This window comes from Nyctibius grandis, chromosome 1 (genome assembly GCF_013368605.1).
Source record: "Nyctibius grandis isolate bNycGra1 chromosome 1, bNycGra1.pri, whole genome shotgun sequence".
NCBI classification, from domain to species: Eukaryota; Metazoa; Chordata; class Aves; order Nyctibiiformes; family Nyctibiidae; genus Nyctibius; species Nyctibius grandis.
In genome coordinates, this window is record NC_090658.1 from 47,270,131 (window position 1) to 47,292,089 (window position 21,959).

At 39.8% G+C, this 21,959-nt stretch overlaps 1 protein-coding gene across 1 annotated transcript in view; it reads left to right on the top strand.

Annotated features, from left to right (window-relative positions):
- The window catches only part of GALNT2 (polypeptide N-acetylgalactosaminyltransferase 2), a 96,237-nt gene extending 84,673 nt beyond the window's left edge, over positions 1–11,564 (top strand). The window contains exons 11-16 of the mRNA XM_068397735.1: positions 398–524; positions 4,583–4,675; positions 4,872–4,955; positions 5,658–5,784; positions 9,643–9,762; positions 11,074–11,564. Of these exons, the coding sequence (XP_068253836.1) occupies positions 398–524; positions 4,583–4,675; positions 4,872–4,955; positions 5,658–5,784; positions 9,643–9,762; positions 11,074–11,229 (707 nt within the window). The 3' untranslated portion in view covers positions 11,230–11,564. The remainder of the gene's footprint in view (positions 1–397; positions 525–4,582; positions 4,676–4,871; positions 4,956–5,657; positions 5,785–9,642; positions 9,763–11,073) is intronic.
- Positions 11,565–21,959: the final 10,395 nt, after the last annotated feature.

The window sequence follows — 21,959 nt, forward strand, 5'->3', positions numbered from 1 at the left end:
ATCTATTGATTGTTTTATCATGCCTTGATATTATAAACTAGATCATTAATTTATCTGTTAAGTGTATCAACTGTTGCTTACCCTTTAGATAAAGCACAGTAATGGTATGTATAGACCTAACTTACTCTGGCAAATTGCAGCATGGTTTATGAATTTGGTGAATGCTGATAACCTCAGATAATGGAAGACATACAGTTTTGCTTCCAAGTTAATATGATTATTTCTCCTGAGCTTCGAGAATAATAAAAGCTCTGATATGCCTTTGTTTATCCTGGAATTTCTCAGAAAACTATCTTATTGATCTTCTCAGCAATAGTCAATAAAAGCTTTCTCTGTAAATAGTATACTACAAAATTACAGTATTTTTTGATGTTGGTCTGTCATGTTTTTATTTCAGAGATCTCATTCAGAGTTTGGCAATGTGGTGGGAGCCTAGAAATCATCCCTTGCAGCAGAGTGGGTCACGTATTCCGCAAACAGCATCCTTACACGTTTCCTGGTGGGAGTGGTACTGTGTTTGCAAGGTAACTGTTAAGTCAAGTCTTCAACTAAATAGCACTGTTTTGGATTTCTTCAGATGATCAGCAGGTGGCAGTAATTTCATTTTAAGGATCTTTTATTTAGAAATACTTGCAATATTATCTAGCATGGAAAAATATTAATTAAAAGGAAATTAATGACTTTGAGGCAACTACACAGATTGAGAGAAGAACCTGAGAGTTGAAAAAGGGAAACTTCTAGTAGACACAGCCTGAGAATCTGGAAAAGAAGGAAATGCTTAACTTGACATTGTCAGTTTTGAGAACTTTGTGTTTATTTGGTTTTAAATAAGGCTTTATTTTTAGAACTATGTCATAAATCTTCATTTTATAGAAACAGTTTCATCATTCACTAAGAGCTAGATTACACTTAAGTTATGAATATGCTTTGCTTGCTTTTTGTTAATACATGATCGGTATGTGATATACAAATGATTATGTAGACTGATTCTGGCATTTGTGCCAGTCTGTTGGGAACTTCATTCTATGTCATATTTGCCTTTCCTGTGCTATATTTAAAAATACTTTTTCTATAGACCTAAGAAACTGCAATATTAAGGACTTAGATTAATGTGCCTGTTGATTCAATATATGGTGGTAGCTGAAATACTGAGCTATTTCCTCAGTTTCTCCTCTATAGAATGAGAATAACAATTCTGATTCATGTTCATAGTGTTTTTTTAAGTAACGTGGATGAAGGTATTGCATGAGTGTATGGTAGAGGTTTTGACCAATGCTCTGTCAGTTGTAGCTGAAGAATCACTGTAGGTTTTGGTTTAGAGAATTGGACTTGATGCTCAGGGGGCTGAAGAAGTACAAGTCTCAGCTAAAGGGTCTGTGGGTTGAGCTGCAAATAAAATTATTTGTTTATCCTTGAAGGGGTATGGAGCCCAGACTCTCTTGAAGCAACACAGAGGGCATGGATGTACTTAAATTCATAAGAATGCTCTAAGCTGCCAGTAGATTTGGACTTGTGTTTCACCTTAGATTGAGGAACCTCCTTAGGGGTGTAATTCTTCTCTTCCACACTGGTTATGCCACCAAGATGACTCCAATGAATTTAATAGTCTGCTAAAATAAAGTCACTGTCCTGTTTCTTCCAGTAGTTACAGTAGGGATTTTTCTGGTCCCCTGTTCTTTGAGATCTGTATTTTATTCTACAGTGAAAAATGAATAATAGTACTTATGGGAAAACAAAAGCTAGCAAAGAAATATCCTCCCTTAATACATCACATCTCTATTCCAGTATTTATAGTGTGCATCAGGAGGGTAGAAGGATCTACCAGTTAAACTGTATTATGTAGGCTTAGGATGCAACTGTTCTAGTTTCATGGTAGGTTTTAAAATGGCAATGTCATAACAAGGAGCATGGTTAATAAAAATAAATAAATATATAAATTGTGCACTTTTCCCACTCCTCTGCAGCTTTTCTGTCTTTGGGCTCTTGCCAAGATGCTGCTTTTCTTGTTATGTTAAATAGGTACTTAAACATAGCTCAACTGAAAAGTAGGAAGAGGGTGTGGCTGTATGCATGCAAGGGTACAGCAGACCTGAGAAATGCATCATGTTAGCAGGAGTAGAGGATTCTGCGCTGGTACTGGGATTAAAGCTTTTGGATTTTGTTGTGAAGTCAAAACATCATTGTGATTTGATCACTCAAACGTCCTGACAATTACTATGACAGGTTTTCTTAGAGTCACATTGTGTTTTCCAGTCATTTGTGTTCAAAATTACTTTGAAATGAGATCCCACATGTACTTGAATGGTGAGGACAGCTGAAGCATGCAAACTAGTGTCTTGGGTACTTACATCCCTTTCCAGATCTACCTTTCTCTGCAAGTGGTTTATTACCTTTGTCCTTAGCTGTCCCGCTGTCTCAAATTCTGAAATGTCCTTAAAATTCTTTGTTTCATTGGAATTATTTTTTAATTGACCTAGAAAAGTTGCATATCACTTAAAAGCAGGGTTGACAAGTTGCTGTATATTTGGTTTCCTCCTCAGTCAGCTTTCTTGGGTGTCAAACCAATATAACAATGCCTAAAAATAAATTTTAGCAATGAGAGAATGGGAAACATAAGCTAATGGGGTACCTTGGTAACACAGGTATTATCTGACGTGTAGGACCATGGTGCCAAGAATCTTGGTGCATGGAACCTGTGCTGGTCTTGCAGTTGGGACTTGTTAGCTTATACCATCATCTGTCCCTTGACTGCATGCAATTTGTTCTGAAGTGCTCTGGGTAAGTGTCCTATTTTTAGCTGACTAGTCAGTATGCACTGCCTTTTGGCAGCCAAAACAAACTGGTGATTCCAGATGAGAGGGTGTCCTGTTTCATGAGAGGGGAGACCACATCCTGGCTGTGTGGTGTGGGCAGATACAGCTTGTGTCTGGCAGGATTTGTTAGACCAGTATGCGCTGCCTTAATACACCATGTCAGACGAGCTAATAAACCTTGCAGACCCCAGTCTGCTCCATGCAAAACTACCTCTGATCACTCAGTGCTAGGTTTCATTAACTGTGGCTCAGTGTTAAGTGTTGAGTGCACCCCACGCTGTGTTCCTCAGTACCCTGCCTTCTTTGGGTCTTAGTTGAGGCAGTTCTCAGCATCTACACAGTTACCATATTCGTGTCACGCTAAGCCTGAATTGTTCATCCTTGAGTATGGGGAAGCGTGATGCAGGCGTGCTTTCTGGCCTTGAAAGTGCCTTTGGAGTCGTGAAACCCTGGCAAACCGAAAAGTTCCTCTCCCACCACCAAAATCTGTTTGGCCTGTGGGCAGCCAAGCTGATCGCTGAGCAAGCAACAGGGGCAGGTGCTGAGTGGCTGGCTGAGACTCACACAGGCCTGAGAGACAGCAAGCGCAGATAAACTGAAATAGCTCTCTGATCTGGATTGAATGGGATTTTACTTACAAAAAATTTAAAGGAATCTTTGCAAGGAAAAATCAGTCCTCAAGCAAAAAATGATTGAGGTCTGTCTTGTGACATTTTTTTTCCTTCCTCATGTCCTTCTTTCTCAGTGACCTGCAAGAACTCCTCACTTTATCCTGACTATTTTTTGTCTTTTGAATTGGAAAATCATATTAAAGAAGTTATTGGCTGACTGGGTTTACTCCCGTTGCTTTAGATGAACTTACTGCCAAATGTAAAATAAGCTTCAGAGCATGGCAGTTGCAAGTGAAATAAGACTTAATTTTCTAAGCATAAAATTACAAACAATAGAAGTAAATGAGTTTTACATGGAAGCCAGAGGATGGAAAACGACATTACCCTCTTGCAGTCCAAAAGGAGATTTGAAGACACCAGTTACATAAATACAGGAATTTTAGTTAGGATGTATTTGATTAGAAGTAAAGAATTTGGGTTAGTGTTTTTCGTATTTATTGCAATAATTAATCTCTCCTGAATTTTAAAGCATTAACAATATTTTCTAATTACCGGTTCTCCTCTGTTACCTCAGCTACAACAGACTCACTTGGTTCATAGCCTTAAATGTCACGACAGCTTATGTCTTTTTGGAACTTTGAGTGCTCTGTTGGTAGGAATAGGCTGAAGACTGACAATATGTCTTGCTTATGTTAGCATATCTGTTTTCAGAAAGGTAAAAGGCATTATTAAATATTGCCAGTTGTTGAGATTTTTACGTTTCCAATTAGCTTGCTTATCCATGTGAACACTCACTGAATTTAACTTCTGTCAAGTTACTCTTGGGGGGGAAAAAAACAAAACACCAAAACCAATAACATAACAACTTTCATGAAGTTTGCAGAAAGAACTCCAAGATGTGTATTAAATTCTGGATGAAAACCCGAAGCAGTGATGAGTGTGGAAAAGATGTAAATTTCATTCTAAATGCATTGATTTCAGTTATGTTACTCTCTAATGGTTTTCTGTTAGTTGGATCTAACAGGGAATCTCCTGCCTGGCTTGAGGCAGCTGACTACTTAGTACTAGGAAGGACTAAAATAAACCCAAGGATAAATGACATGGTTTAATTGCAGCTAGAGAAAATATAACCTATGTGTTTCATATGATTGTCCCTAGAAATACACGCAGAGCAGCAGAAGTCTGGATGGATGAGTATAAAAATTTCTATTATGCAGCAGTGCCTTCAGCCAGGAATGTACCTTACGGCAAGTAAGTCACAAGTGCTTCTTTGCCCTATTTGTTTATTCTTCATGAGACAGCACCTTCTGAGGCGAAAGCAGTGCTAGCTCACATGTGTTATCTCTTTAAGATACGGTTCTACTGTTCTTGGGTTTTCTGTGTATTCCTTAATGTATATGAAGACAGCAGCATGACTTTGAAAACTGCTCCTTTTTTTCCTGTCTAGTATTCAAAGCCGAATGGAACTCAGGAAGAGACTTAGCTGCAAACCCTTCAAGTGGTATCTTGAAAATGTTTATCCTGAGTTACGGTGAGTTTTGGCTGAATCAGAGATAGTATGGAGTTGCTCTGTGTCATCTCTCGTGTGCTCATTCTGCTGGCTTGAATTATTATACTCATATCATAGTCTGAAGTTTTAAAAGGAGCTAATATGCCCTTGCTTTACTGTTTGATACGAACTCATGGTCTCTGCCCCACAACTTTGTTGAATGGGTTTCCCGAGGTATTTTCATACTGTATGAGCACACTTTATGTACAACCATTAGAAAATAGATATCAGCAAAACTTTTTTTTTTTTTTTTTAAATTCCTAACCCCTTTTCTAACACTTTAGTAAAAACAGTCTGGGAAAAATGTAGAATGTCGTATTTCTGCCACAAGCTACCTTGGCTGAAAAAAACAAGAGGGCTTGATGACCTTAACTGATAGCATTAAGTTTGAGTGACCTTAAATGATGTTGTTAAGTCATCTTTCATTTACGTAATTTACATTCATCCTCATTCTCTGGTACAAGTCTTTTTGTATTCTGTCCTAAGCTTGCAAGTTTACTCGTGTTTGATCAGTTCATGATGAGATAATTGCCTTCCTTCCTCAGAAGATGATTGAGATTTCCAGATAGTAGTCATCACTTATCTTTAACTTGTCATCTTAAAAATACTCCAAGTAAAGACAAAGAGTTAAAAAAAAAAAAATAAAGAAACTGAATTAAGCAGGTATTTCTGGTTTTATTTTAGGGTACCTGATCATCAAGATATAGCTTTTGGGGCTTTGCAGCAGGGTACCAATTGCCTTGACACTTTGGGCCATTTTGCAGATGGTGTTGTTGGAGTTTATGAATGTCATAATGCCGGGGGAAACCAGGTCTGTATACCATTAATTTTTTTTCCACAGTATATGATCTTTTAAAAAAAAAAAAAAAAAAAGTGGAACTTTTTAACTCAAGCAGATACTGTGTACTGGTGATAGGAATATGAACCCAAATCAGCAGATCAGTTATAACAAATCAGCTAAATAACTTCTCCCTCAAATATAATTTTGCATTTTCAGGATTAGAATCTGAGCCCAGATATTCATTCAGTGTGCATGAGATTATCCCCTTCCTTTGTGTCTATTAATATTTGCTTTTACACTAGAGGCCAGTAACTTCCTTCCCAGGAGTTTTATGCTTGTATAGAAAGCTTTTTTCAATGAATTGGTGTGTTTGATTTGGTGGTGGGGGTGGGGGGGGGAGTTACTTAAGAAGAAATTTGTGTTGTGTTAAGCATATGGCCTAAGGTCGGCAAAATAGAAGCATGCTTTACTGTGATGCCCTATTAGTAATTTCCAATTTGCAGTAGCAGGGTATAAAAAAAAAAAATCTTAAATCGCCTTTGGCTCTTCTAGAAAACAGAGGTGCCTAAATGCCATATCCTATTCACTCACAGTAAAGGGAGTGCTTCAACAAATCCTTTCTAATCCTACTCTTAAACGAATTGCAAATGTGTCAAATCTGTAAATGAGAACATTCATTATTTCAAAGAATTTATTTGTGCAGTTGTGACTTAGTTACCATGCACGAAGTATATGCATACGTGCTCACTGTTTTGTGTGCTGCTTTGTCACTGAATTCTTTTCAGAATCAACCTGACTATAAATCAAATGTAAGATTAATACTTCAAGTACATCTGTTACAATAGGAGGCTGACCAATTATAAATCTAGTGTTGAACGAGTGTTAGAATTTTACTCTCTGATTTAAATTAGAAGGGTAAAACCCTAAAATCAGACAAAGTGTAAAATAAAGAAGTTACTTCTTGGACAATGTATCATGTTTATCTGAATGCATTGCCATCATACATCTGAGATATGCCTCTCTTCCCTGTCATTAAAGAGAATATATCTGGGGAGGCTTTTTCTATTACCTGTATGAAAGTACCCTCGTCTTTCAGAACAGCACAGTGTTTCTTAGGGTGGATATGTCACATACGTCTTGGTGCAGCAGTCTTGGAAGTTCCTGGTGATATTGTGTGTTCTCTACAGATACACAAAGTTAGCTTCCTCTCTCAAACTCCCCTCCCCTGAATCTGACCCTCTTTTCTGTGTAGTTTCTTCTGTGAGGCTGACCTTGGCAAACTAATATACACTTGCTCTGAACAGGTCCCTGTGAGAGGATGTTCAGACAGATTAAGAGGCAGAACAGGTCAAAACCAGGTTTTGTGTCCAAGCATGATTTGTATTGGGTTGGAGGGAATGAACAAAGTGAGCTCAGCATGGGAGAAGAGGGACAGGGAGCAAACCAGAGTCTTTAAATCTGTACTATGTGTTTTGCACCTATATTTATCAAGAGTGTTTTGGCGGGGGGTGGAGATGGGATTAATAGTACTCAGGTATAGGCTGTGGAGACCTTCTATAATTTGAAAAGTGTACTCTGGCTTATGCTCAATACAACTCAAAATACAAAATTTAAGTCAAAATGGGATTTCTGCCCCCCCCCCCCCCCACAACAGGTTGGTGGAATTCAGTGATTAAAAAGGTAGTTGTGCACCTCTAAAGAGATGACGAAATTGTGGTGTATCTGACAATTATGTACAAATATGTAGGGTTATGATAAGGAGCTAAAGGTAAAGCCAAATGCACTTAGAAGCAAGGGGAAGGTTTCAGGTTAGTGGTGTTCTACTAACTTTATATTTCTGATTTACGACAGAGATTTTTTCAGATGTCCCAGTTTTTAAATTGCTACGCAGAGCTGTCCTATTTCCAGCCTGTGCCCTGATGAGCACATACACTGCTTGCAATTTTTCTTCTCTTCTGGTGTAGCGGAACTTGCTTAATCTTATCTCCAGTATAGCTAGTCATAGTTCCTGGTCACTGGAAGAAAGCATCTATACACTCTGTTTCATACTATGAATGGCCATCAAGTGTATGTCTTCAGCAGCAGAGCTTGGAGCTTTTGTGAAGCAGTACCTTTGGCTTTTAAATGTGTTAATTTCTTGTGTGATTTCTGTTGTGTCTGGGGCTCTTGCAGCCTTTTGATGGAAGGGTGAAGATGTGAAAAGCAGTATTTTCAAGGTTCTAACTTTTTCTGACTGCAGGCTTCTCAAACACAGGTTTTACCACTTTCCTGGTAGTATTTTCAACTGTTACTATTGAGTATAAATCTTATAAGGGGGCCGTCTTTTTCGGTGGCATTTGTGATTCCTGATAAGCTCTGACAATAACTTAAAGAATTGTTAGAAATGGCTATTAATGATTCTTGTTGACATCTTATGAATTGGACAGAACTGAGAAGGCAAGTAATTTTGCTGTCATCTGAGATTAACATAGTGGAAAATATTTTACATATTGACAGTGAAAGGAAAAGTTTTGAGTTTATGGGTTAGGGAAACAAGTAAAGGGATACACAGAGTTCTCCTGCCTTTTGCTTATAATATAACATTATAATTTTCATATTAATGACAATAATAGTTGTCATTATTCTAGTACTTGCATACTATGGTAACCCATCTAATGGCTTGCTACCTGTATGATGGCGATTACTTGTAATCGTGTGGGATAGAAGTTCTGATTGTTTCCTGAGCCATCTGTTCTCAAAGGAATTTAATCATTGTTAAATCTGCTGAGTTTAAAAGTGATTATGCAAGCCAAAAATTTAGTTATGGTTTCAGAAAATAAGTAAAAAAAAAAATGGGATGGGATTAGTCATTTAATTTCTTTCTGAAACATTCATTGCTTGCAAAATAACATGTAAATGTAGCCAGGCTTGGCCCTCTGTATCTAGGGTTTTGTATTACACAACTCTGAATCCTCTTTAGTTGCTGGAGAAAAGCTAATTGTGCCTTTTTAAGTAGAGACGAGCATGATTTGGATAATTAGCGTGGCTTTAATTGATAGATCAGCTTCCTTCCTCAAAGGATAATTAGAGAAATGAAGACCAATCTGGATCCTGGAGACCAAACTTTGAGGGGAAAGGCATGGACAGAATCTGAACATCAGCGCAAGATCAGGCCCTGCGTAGAAGGATGCTGTGATCAAACAAGCTGGGCAACAGTACATACAGAATGACTTTTCTTTGCTCTCTATTTAAGAAGTTGCATATTTAAATGCATTTAAAAGAAATTCTGTTGTACATCACGCCTTGGACAGGAAGTAACATTCTTCCTCTACCCTTGAGTATGACCTGCTTGTGTATTGCTTTCTGGTTGTCGGTATTGTACTAGGAACTACTGTTCCCTCCCTGTGGTACATGTGCTTTATTTACGGTCTGGGTAGGGTGGCCAGTGATGCTGCAGCCCAAGCTTTTAGGGTTTTTATATAATTATATATATTTTTTACACATCTATAAATCTCTCCTACATAGAAGATACGAGGGGTGTGTAATACACACACAGAGACATACAGATAGGTAGGTAAAAATATAGCTGGACGAATATTTTGACCAGTATTTTAAAACTGAGGGACCTGTGTGACTGCCCGCTGTACTCCTGTAAAGACAGCAGAGGGAGCAAACAGCCAGCCCATCCTTGAGCTGGCTTGGGGATACTGAAGCAATTGGAATTACTGTGTTTGAAAAAGACCTTTTTTCCTCTCCTGCTCTATGGGAAGCAAAAAACTGTTTGAATGCTCATACATAGCCATTTATAGGATTTTAATCTGTGCTATATATGCAGAGATAGCATGTGCATCTTGTGCTTATGTTAGTATACACAATTTTGTACACTTTTTTTTTCCTTCCTTTTTCTAGGAATGGGCCTTAACAAAGGACAAGTCGGTGAAACATATGGATTTGTGCCTTACTGTTGTGGACAGAGCACCTGGTTCACTAATAAAACTTCAGGGCTGTAGGGAAAACGACAGCAGACAGGTTAGTATGTCGTGAATGCACTCTGCAAACAGTGGGAAAACAAGGGTTATGAATGAGAATGTGAGAATATGCACTGGTAATCGTATCTGCTATCCGTTCTACTCCTCACTCTGTCTCACTGTTGTTTATGTGTGTAAAGTTAGGGTGCATGACATCTGAGCAGAGCAGCAGGAATAAGCTTGTGTACTGCGCTTTTCTTTTTGTAGGCCAGTGCCAATCTTTTATGAACATATAGAGGTGTTATCCCAACACGGGCTTTATAAAGGTTTCACCCAACAACGTTGATGTACAACAGTCTTCAACTGCCATATCCGTTTTCTGAAGTAGAATATATATTCCACAATGTATTTTTGAAAGGCTACCTTCAGTGAAGTTTGAAGATTGTCATCTGTGTCTTAGAAGAGTGTGGTTTGGCTTTCGTTTCTTCTTTTCAGCTGTGACCTGTTTATAACAGCACTAGACTCCTTCAGTGCATTTTATTAATGCAGCATTGTAACTTCATCCATTTCCCATGCCTGAGGAAAATCACATTTGCAGAGTCATACCATCTTTTTGATCTGGTTGTATAACAATTCATCCCTTTCTGCAAAGTCATTAGTTCTGATCGTCTGCCAGCTTCTTTGCTTCTGTATCTCAATTTTTGCAGACAGACAACTGAAATGCTGTTCCTTGATGAAGGAAGAATATTCTTGCCACTTTTCAGAAAAGGGAAGCAAGATTTTCTTGATAAGGTTTGAAGACACAATATATTAGAAATACAACAGAAAAAAACTTTTTTTTTTTTTAACATTCTGTAGTTGGGATTTACTCTATCCTTGGCACCACCTTGGGCAAAGAGCTTCTGACAGCACAGATTAACTGGTTGTCTTCTGTGTAACTGAAAGGTGTCTGACAGATTTCTGGATTTCTGTAAAATTGCCTTTAGTGATTGTGCTTCTTGCTTCCCTACACTCAGAATTGTAGCAAAGTGTGGATGGGTTTTGTGATTTTTATTTTTTTTCTTCAGACTGAAGGTTTCACACAGGTAATGTGGTGTGACAGCGTATTTGAGAAGTGCTGAAGTAGAGGAAAATGATTTGGTGTATTCTGTGTCTATTGCAGTGTGTTAGCTGAATGAACAGTTGATTTTGGCAACGCTTGCCATAATTTATATACTTGTATTCAAGGATATCTAAACTGCGTACTATTATTGCAGTTTTCACAGCTTTCCCCAGCACAAGCCAGGGAACCTTATGAAGACTTCAAAGGACAGGATGCAGAACTCCTCCTTTTCCTGCTTTTCTAGCTCAATAACTGTCTTTTCTCTTCCAGAAATGGGAACAAATTGAAAGCAATTCTAAACTGAGGCACGTTGGGAGCAACCTCTGTCTAGACAGCCGAAATGCCAAAAATGGTGGTCTCACCGTTGAGATCTGCAGTCCTTCTTTGTCACAACAGTGGAAATTCACACTTAATCTGCAGCAGTAGAAGGACTCACAAGCAAAATGCTGTTTCAATTCATAGACGTTGGGCAAAGTTTTGATTGAATTACTGATGTATTTCTTAAAACTTTCCACGGAACTTATATACCTCAGTATTCCACCTTTATCTGAAAGTAGGAGAGTGCTGAAGCAAACACCAGGCATCCAGCGGACTTGGAGCACTGCAAAGATGCCACTGAACATGGCTGCAGCACAATTCCTTCTTGGTGTGAAGACTTCAACGGTTCCTTTCTGTCTTCAGTTACGTACTTGCACAGCAGATAACTAACTCTAGGAACAACTGATGTATGATAAAAAATGGATCTGAAGAACCACCTGTGGGGAGCAGGGTGTGGGAGGGGAGGGTGGGAAAAACTACTAGGAGAAGATCATTTGAAATCTCCATTTGCATAGAAATCATGGTTTGTCGTTTCCAGAAACAGAAGTGTCATTTTGAAGGTTTTTTTTTTCTCCTGTGTGTACTTGGTAATTTGAATATGAACTTTTCTATGATGGACTCTAAATATAAATATATTAAAGTATATATATTGTCAGCTCCCAGCAATTTATATCAGTTTTCAGCATTCTATAACTATCAACGAAGTGATTGACATATGTATAACCAGAAATTGGATTGGAATGCTAGGAGAGTGAAACTTTATGAAGGTGCGGATTTTGTGCTGCTGAGTATGATGTCCGTGCTAACACTGGATGCTTCTGCTTTGCAAACTGGATCTACTTCTTAACACTTCACCCTCACTGGAGATCATGAAACTCAGGAGGAGAAAGAAAATAGCAGAATAAGCCAATGCATCTGCACAGATGATTGCTCGGATTGTTTATTCCAACTTGGAAATTCATTACACGTGCTCTGGATAACGTTAAACTTGTAGTTGATATTTGTGTTGATCATTTCTGTAGTACTTTGTCTTTAAAATACTTCTTCCTTTGTTACAAAATTATAAACAGCACAGATCTTTCATGCAGCCATGTGAGTTCAAACAGTTTTATTCTGGGCCCTAACGAGAAAAAAATTTTTGTCTCAAACTTCCCTTTTGAGTTGTAGAAATAAGATAGAATAGTAACATCACTGTTGACAGCACAAGATCTGGATTTTAATTTGCAAGGATGAGCAGCTATGTAATATCTCTGAATTGCACTTGCTTAATTTATAGACCTACTACTGGGGAATTTTCTTACCGTTTTGTTTCTTTAAATGGAGCTTTTGAATGGATTCAGGCTTGGCTCTGGGAATCAGCCTGGATACCAGCACGTCCTACATGTTTTTAACTGTAGATCCTGTGCATTTTGCAGCTTCAGTCCAGCTGATGTCATTTTTATATTAAAATAATGCTGTCAAAGTTAACCCCAACTTTGACCTGTCCTTTCTTATGTTTGCATAGACTATATACTTTTTTATTAAAAGCAAATGCTTCAATGATCTTTTAAAATGAAAAGGAAAGGTAACTAAGTACTAATAAGTGAGACAGCATTGACAAAAATTAGTGCAGACATGCAGTGCCAGGAAGTGGTTTTGGTAAGATGATGGATCTCGGAAAAATGTAAGGGTTGATCATAAGAAGATGAAAAACAGCTGCTGTACTGTAGTATGCTGCTACAGTTCCCCTCTTTCTTTGTTCCTGGAAGTAGAGTAGTTCCCAATTTTTCAGTTTCCTTTGGCTGCATCTGTACATTAGGTGTAGAGGTGGTACCCTTCTGGGCAAAATGGCTTTAACTGTGCCAGTCAATGTGCCCATAAATGCCTTGTGTGGCTGAAGTTATGACATGCAAGTACCTGCATACCTTTTGTATGGGGGCATTAAATCCAGTTTCTCCCTCCCATCATCTGACTTCTTTTATGATTTTTTTAATTTTTTTTTTTGCTTCTCCACAGTCCACTTTCTCAAAAACTTGCCTGTTTTAGAGGCCATACAGTGGATAAACTATTTTGCAGCTTTTAGTCTCTCCCTATCTGTATCCTTTTAACCTAGCTGACAACTTGAAAAATGCGGTTCATTAAAATAGCAGTAGATTTCTTCATATTCTGAAAAATAAATGCTGAAATATGGGCTCAGCAGCAAGTCAATTGTTTGAGGTTCTGAAAAACAGAATTTAAAAGAAAAAAAAAACCCAACCACTCAGCTTCTACCATGGAGGTATTTCCATTTGCAGCTTAGGTCATTGTAAGGGTAGTACTGACTGAAATCAGCAGTTGCAACTCTGAATATTGACCTGCCTCTTATCTCTGAACCAGAATTGCTAGTAAAAAAAAATCCATATTCCACCTTTGAAGTCTTTAATATAAACTGCTATCATACAAAGTAGGAATATTTTCACTAATGCCCCATGGATGCTGTGCGTAGGGGTTTTAATATAGGAGCTGTATGTTAAAGACAGCATTGCTTTTCTTCGAGAGAACAGAGAAGAAGTGGTGTCCTTTTGTTATGTTTACATGACAGTGTGCCAAAGTTACTTACTGTGTTTTTAGGGGTCTTTAATGTTGAAGTAATTCTCCCATTTGAAAGATAAATGAAGAGCCCTTGAAGCAAATTGCAGTGGAGTCTTCTGAGAACTTTTCTTACCGTCTTCAGAGCAAGAATGGTGATATTGTTTGTTTTTCAGATTTTCAACACATAGTTTGGAAACTGTTTTTTCAGTTGGTTTGAAAAGTCTGCTGTACAGAGCTTGTACTTTGTTCATTTTATAGATGGAAACCATCCTTGAAAAATTGTTTAACTTAAATAAAGAAGAATGCTTTATAGATAAATGTGTGGTAGTTAATATAACTGAGTAAAACCAAGTCTGCCTGGAGCTTGTAGATTGAAATAGTTTTCAAATGCTTCAGTTCACTTGGTTGTTTCATAAAGTTCATGTTCTAAAAGTGTGTGTATATGGGTGTATATTTGTATTTATGAAAAGAGAATTTGTTTGTATTTAATATGATAACTTTGAGGAAATTGTCTCATTTTAGAAGCTGCTTTACATTGAGGAGTGAGTTAACACTGACTGTAACCACCTGAAAATACACTGTTAAGGCACTACCCTCTTTGCCCCATCAGGCCTAGTCTTCTCCAGACTTCCACTGTTTGAATCTCTTTGCTGCCAGAAGCCATATGCCAGGCATGACTGGGCCTCCTGCAGCCTGCAGGATGATTGCAGCAGCAGTTCTCGTAGTTGATTGGGGTGCCTGTCCTCATCTGCTCGTGTTGTCTTTCTGCTCTCTTGTGCAGGGTAGTAATTCTGATGTCTGTGGTGCACTTGAAGCTAGATCTTAAATACTCCATATTTAAAACAAACCAAAAAAAAGATATTTTTTTTTTTTTTTCAAGAAAGGTATTTTGGGGGGCAAACACTTCACAGGTCTAGTTTAGAGAGCTTGCAAGTGAACTTGCACTGCCACAGTTGGGGAGGGAGCAAATCCTCCATGGTTAGGTGGTGGACAGCTGCGATGGCAAGATCCTCCTACTGCTGTAAGAGCAAGTGGGGCTGCAGCCAGGGCATGGTGCTTGGTTACAACATCACCTTGGCAGAGGTGGGCTGCAAGCCACACAGGCAGGGGATGGTACGAGGCTCTCCAGGAGGGTAAATGGGAAGCAGGAGAATGAAGGAGGTAAAAAAATCTCTGTGACGTTTTGTCCAGCTTCAGAGATGTCTCGATTCAGTTCTTGGGGCACATCCTTCTTTCCTACTCTGTGGCATACAGGACTAGTTGCTTCTGTTCCAGGAAACTTAGCTTTACAGTTAGCCCCAGGACACGTTCAGCTAGCATGACCTGTAGAAGCATTTATAGGAGAGATTTAAACACTTCTACTCTTTTAATTGTACTGACAGGAAGATTTGCAGCTGGAAAACCTCCAAGGTCTTGAACAGTGTTAACTATTTTCACCAGCAGAGACTGAGTGACAGTGGCATACTGTCACTGAAAAACACTTTTAAAAGTACAGGCTTTCTAATTAATTTAGAAAAGATGAACCAGGACTGGGGAGCAACAGGAAGATTTCCTACAACCTGCCAGGCTCTAGGAAAGGAGAGTTCTTGGGTGCAAACTTACTCTCCCTGTGTGCCAGAAGTCAGTGACTAATTGGCACCTTTCAGAAAATCTAAATTAAATGAAGCAAATAGATCTTTAATATTTATGGTTGGCAAAAATTAAAAGGCCATGTCAAACTGCAGTAAACAAAAGAAACCACGTTGTATTTGCAGATTACATCTGAGAACTCAAATGAGGATTCTCCATCTGAAATGCCCTTTGACACCTGTGAGCTGACAGATAATACTAAAAGGTAATTACAACAAGCTTCTGGCAGTAGAAGCTTTTCATCTAATCCACTGTTAAATGTAGAGGTGTGTCTCATACATCTCCACCGAGAGTCTTAGACATTTTCAGTGAGTACTGTTCTCAGTGAACTTCTTAGTATAAGTATCAGGACTGAGTGAACAGTCCAGCAAATTTTGCATTACTTCTGGCCAGAACTCTGTTGTTTCCTTTGCCTTGCCAAGTTTTCCATTCAGTGTAATTCATTTGCTGGAATTTCAGGTCATGCTTTTTAGCCAGTTTCTATGCATGGGTTTACTCTGCTTGCCTGTTACTGTACATACAACCAGATATATTTATACCCATTTTATAAGAGAACATTTAATCTTTGCTCTTTGTGGATTAACAAAAACATTTTAAATCCTGAATTTTCAAGAAGATGCTTACGTGCGTTTGGAAAGAAAGCTGAATATTAGGAGAGATTAAAAGGCTGTAATCTGCTTGAGGTAAGGACTGTTGTTTAAAGTGGGTCCTGTAGACCATTGTCCAGTTCCTGTCTAGGGTATTACTGCCATAACCTTAGTTATTTTAAAATGTTATATTTTTGTATACAAATACCAATGTCTACTTTGCCTTACTTAGATGTATATTAAACGTAGGTACTCTATAAAATTTATGTGGTCCTGAGTTGCATGCATCACCTGTGTCGTCATCCAGCCTGAAATACAGTGAATAATTTCATAGCAATAAATTGTTATAGACACTCTAGCAGATTGTTCCTGTACAGAATGATTTCAAATGAAGAGAAACCACTGAAAAAAAATAGTCTGGGATAATAAGCCATGATTACAGAATGAGCACAAATATCAGGGTTGCATCTTTTGTGAGACTGCAGATTTTATTTGCAGCTTAACATCCAGTAGCTATTTTAAGATCTGCCTAGTAATCAAGCTTAAAAGTTGGGAATAAAGTCAGTCCACAGATGTTCTCTCTGTACAGCCCTCCGAGAGGCTGTCTGAATGGGTGCAAAATACCCTTTTGATTTGATTTGATTTCTTGCAGCACAGCAGTGTGTTGTTGCTCTGTATGCAGGAAGAGGGACCTGTTTGATTTCAAGTCCCTATTTCTACCCAGCAGATGTTTTTAATCCAAGGATTTTTTTGTTTTGTTTTGTTCTTTTAATTAAAAAGGATCTGGAAGTAGCAAATAGCTATGTTTTCTGCCATACCTGTATTAATTAAACCTCACCTTTGGTAGTCTGGGCGTTGTGGTAAAAAGAGGGTTAGAAAACGACTATGAAGAGTGTGCTGGGCTCTGGTTGCATGGTGAGCACCACTTCAGCAAAACACTTTTCTCTTAACTTTTATGCCACCTTTCTTCCTGTCCAGCAAGTTGTTTTTGAAGTGGACGTGAGGTGGAATCCGAGGTGGCAGCTCCGTGCTCAGCTGAGCCCACCTATTCGTTGCTGCTGAGGGGGAGAGAGATGCTGATCCTGCCTCTCCTCCCTTGTGCTAGTGCTGGTGCCTGTTCCATGAGACAATTAAGTGAATAAAGCAGCAGGACAAGACTAACTTCATTTTTTTCTGTCTTGGAGCATTGAGTTGGCCTTTTGAAGGATCTAGAGAGCTGGAGTTGGCAGAAAGTGGCAGGGTTTCATAACCAGAAGCAGGCAAGGGGGGTGGTGTACTTCCCCACCCTCCAGCACCGGTGAAATAGAAAAGCAGCTTGCCCATCCTATGGAGCAGTGGGACCCAGTATGTGCTTAAGGTATTGCTCCTCTGTGAGCTAGCAGCGGTTAAAAGGAGCATTAGGAATGCCTCGTGGTGAGCCAGCGTGGGGTGTAAGGAAGACTGGGGAAAAAAAAAAACAAACACATGGAGTGTTGTTACTTTCGATAGCTGAAAGCCGTTCAAGCTTGGCTTAACTAGACCATAAAATCAAACCTCTTGTTTTAATGAGAGAGCCTGAGCTGAGGGATGTTCTGTTTTGCTTTCCAGTTGAGATGCCTTCAATAATAATAATTATTATTATTTATACCAAAACAGTATTATTGCTGAGTCTTAAGCCAGAAGCGTCTGTAGTGGCAAGAGAGGAGGAAGAGCGAGAGAGAGAAAGAACGTTTTTAAATTTCATCAAGATCTCAGTTTCAACATCAAGCTAATGTTTGATAGGGACTTTCCTACTTGGAAGGGACAGAACACTGTGGTTTAGACAATCTCGAGAAAGAAAATGCTCTGTCTTGCATGCAGTTTGTGTTTTTTGTGGGATGGTGCAAACCATACTGGTGTTAGGCTCTCTGCCAGCTGGTCCCAGAATCGTATTAAGATGTTGCTTTTACTTTTCCCATTGAATGAGTTATTTGAGAGAGGGTGGCATCTTTAGGTCATTGGTGAGGATCAGGGCTTCAGTCATAGTAGGAGCTACAAAAGATGACGACACACTTACTGATATCTTGATGTCTAGGTAGAAAAGATGGAAAAAAAACTGAAGTGGAAGAGAAAGAGGTGCAAGTGAGAGGGTGTGGAGAAGCAGTTGCAGAGCTGCAGCTTAGAATGTAATTCAAAGTCAGTAAATTCATAGTTTAAGGTAAAATGAGATCTGGCTGTCCTGTGCTCTACAGCCTAAGCTGTAACATCTTCAACAGTGGTATCTGTGCCAAGTCCTCAGCTTCTGTTCGGATGTGACCTCTGACAAGAGCATTCAGCTCGGGTGTAAAAGACTGGATACAATTTTCAGAAGTGTTCAGGACAATCAGTTTTTAAAAATAAAATGTAGGCAGTTAAACATCAAGGAAAACCAATGAATTTAAGAATTAGGAAATCTTATTCTTCAGCTGGTCTAATTCCCTTCTTGTCAGCTATTCCAATATGTTTGGTTTAATGAGTAATTTGTTCCAGGCTGAATGTGTAGCTTCAACTCACAGTGATTTTGTCTGCTGACTAAGTTTCATTCCTCAAAATATTCTTCTTTGTATCAGAGTTTCTGGAGTCTGATTCTGACACCTCTTAACTTTTCCCCTGACAGACTAAGCCTCTTAAACTAGCTGAGAAGCAGATTTTTCAGACCATCCATTGCTACAGCTGTTCCCTGAGCTGGCCTCAAGGCAGATGGAAGGATGGTGAGGAATGAAGGTCTTCCTCTCAACTCCAGTGAAAGCAGGATGAGGCACTTACAGCTGTTACTTAAGTAAGATTTCCACTGATGCTTACAACTCATGTTGTACTTTGGGCTTTGTAATGAAGACAGCCAGCTTTTAGACAGTGCTCTGAGAGGTCCTGAGTCAATGATCCTGAGGGGTGGCACATCTTCCTTGACTTCCAGCAAATGCAGCATAGCAAGGTAAATCAATGTTGGGCCTGTAGGTCATGAGGGGGGGGGTTCTGGATGAAAACAGTAAACAAAACACTCCCAGATGTTCACGAGCGGTGCTTGCAGGCTGCTGATCTGAACTGAGACTCTCGAGGGGTCTGTCAGTTCGCTCAGGGAACATCCCAAAAATTGGTTGTCCACCTGGGACCTCTGACTTATAGCGGTTCCCATTTTTCAGAACAGGATTCTGTGCTGGAATAGATCAAAGTATTTGCACAGCGTGCTGGTCAATCTGAAGAGGCACGGGGAAAATGGAATAAGGGAGGCAGACATAGCTCAACTGCAAGCTGAGTGGCACTGAGAGGATGCCATGGCCCAATTTCTCTCCCTGTTAATTTGAAGTCCTTTATCAGCAAGGAGCAGGAATTGTCCTGCTCCATCTGATTTGAACTGGAAAGGCATGGTGCCTGTACAAGAAGAGGTTAGATCATGAAGGGTAAGGAGAATACGGGTAGGGAGTTAACTCTTGGTTGTTCTTTACAAACAGTGAATGAGAAGGCAAAACCAGGTATTCTCAGGTACCAAGTTTAAGACAAAAGTACTTCACAGTGTTGAAAATTACTCTATGGATGTGAAAACCCTTTCAGTGAAAAAAAGGGCTGTAAAACATGGCGAACATGTAAAACATGCAACAGGAAACCTCCAAGTCAGTGACTGATGGGAGCTTGGAGGACGGGTGGAGGAAATATTACTCAGTGTTAATCTCATTCCTTTGATCTTTCCTTAGGCATTTACTGTTGTCAAAGTCTGGATATGGGGTTAACATGCCCTTTGGTCCCTGTTGGCTGTTTCCAGCTGAAGTGCTCTGGGTAGCTCATACCCGAGGCTGGACAAACACGCGGATGCATGGAGCATCTTGGAGAACAGCAGGCAAGGTAAGCAACAGTGCATCGCTAGGAACGTGTGAGGCAGCAGTGCCAACTGAGCACACCCAGAAATAATTACCAAGCAGCTGATATTTAATATGCTTTGTGGAGAATCCCATCTCCAGCTCTCATTTCAAATTACCTTTCTTTGCTGCAGCTTACTTACAAAGTGGTCCCCTTAACCTCTTGCATAAAATGTGAAAAGGTTTTCAGTTGATGATGATATTATAATGGCAAATGGCTGCAGAAAGTTTTTAAATTTCACACTTTCACCTAGAAAGATTATACATGAAAAAATGAGCCTAAAAAAGTTCAGGAAATTAACTTTGTATTTTATTGTGAATAGCAGAAATCTAGTGCCTTCACGGATTAAATTCCACAGGCCGTTTCAAGAACTTCCTTCCTGTTCAAAACTGCTACAGATACAAACCTGTAAGAATCAGCATTCTCAATAGCCTCTTTTAGGTAGAAGATGGCATCTTTGACATTCTGGTATCTCTTCATTGCACAGTCCCTAAGGACAGTCTTTGAGAACTCACATAGACTTCTGGAGAAAACAAGTTTTTATGGACTTCTGAAAACATGCCATGGAATTTTCCATTAGCCTGAAAGTGATCATCTTTGCACTGTATCTGAATTGAGAACTTTATTAGCAGCGCTTGGAGAAAGGCTGTGTGAGCTTCTGTATATCCTCACCTGGCACAAAGTGGGACCTGGTTCAAGATGGGGCACCCTGGGCTCAATTGCTAGAGAAATGATGACAAGAAGGCAAAGTGGCTTTGCAACCTGCGAAGTTCTGTGCTGTGGGATTGGTGGGAACCAGCCCCACCGTTTTTGTTAGTGCCGGGATTATACTTTTGTGTTACTTTTCATGTGGATGAAAACAATTCCTGGCAATGAAGCTGAAGACATGCCCAGCCTGTGTGGAGCAGAACTGAGCCTGGCAGGAGTGAGCAATGCCCTTGAAGCAAGGACCATCGAGTGACTGGAAAGATTTTTTTTTTTAAAAAAAAGCAAAGCATTCACTTTAATATTGAGAGGAAAAGGAGTATGTTATTTAGACCTGGCCAAACAAAAAGTAATTTCATGGGGGACACAAAGGGTGGGCCCAAATCCATGTGAGTTGAACATGACCTTTTAGCCTGCTTGCTTTGTTCTGTGTTTGCCTGAATATTTGCATTGGAGGTGGCATTCACGTCGGGCTCGCTCCCTGCATCTGCAAAGTCTGGAGCGAGTAACCACAACTGTGTGTTAAGCATTTTGTTGAGCTGGGGCTGTAATGTGTGAAGAGCTCTGTTAGTGAGCCGATGCTCTCTGTTTTGTCAGGGACTGCCTATCAGGGCAAGGCAGGGGCGGTCACCACCCCTGTCCCTCGCAGGGAAGATTTGGGGGGACTGTACGTACAAAAGAGGCTGTATGAGCATAAGGTATCCACAGAGAAAATGCTTGTCTCTCTGCTTCTCTGTACGGTACCATTATTTCTGTGTTCACCTATACATACCAGCCCACTGCTTTTTTATCTGTGGGAAGTGGCCTTCACTTTCCCAGCAGACGAGCTCCTGCTTGCCTGGCTCAAGCCCTGCGTCCTGCTGGCAGCTCCGTTTTCTTTGATGGGATGCCCTGGAGCGCAAGTTTCCTCAGGAAAGCCAGAGATGGCAGCAAGACAAGTTTCCTGCCGGTTCCCTTGTTCCAGTTTCCTCCTTTTGGCAGAACAGAATTTGATTTTTTTTTTTCCTCAATTATTATGGGCTGCGAAGAACAGCTCTTAAATTAGCCCTGAGGAGGTGGAAAGGTAGAGAAAGCTCGCTGCAGGGAGTTTGGTCTGATGCATGTAATAAGCACAAGCTCTACCTGATTTGACTGATGAACCCTGTCATATGCACAGCTCTCTCCTTAGTTTGTTTTTGTGGTTTTAATTAACTTTTGGCAGCCACGCCAAACACAAGTCCTGCGTCTTTTTCCAACTGCTGCTGCAAAGTTACAGCGAGGCTCTTTGACCATAGCTCAAATCGGGAGGCTCGGGTCCATCCAGGGAGCATCCCGTGAAACTCAAGGCCTGTGTGAAGGTGCCAAAGGTCCAAAACGTCCCACAAGAGTGACCCTTTATCACCCTTTCCTAAAACACTTCTGCTCCGTCTTCTTCCCGCTGTTTTGAGCAGCTCAGAGACCTACAAATCTGCTGTTCTTGCCACTTCTTTGGGACAGTCATGTGATGTTTGGCCAGAGATGGTCTCGCTGGACGTGTGC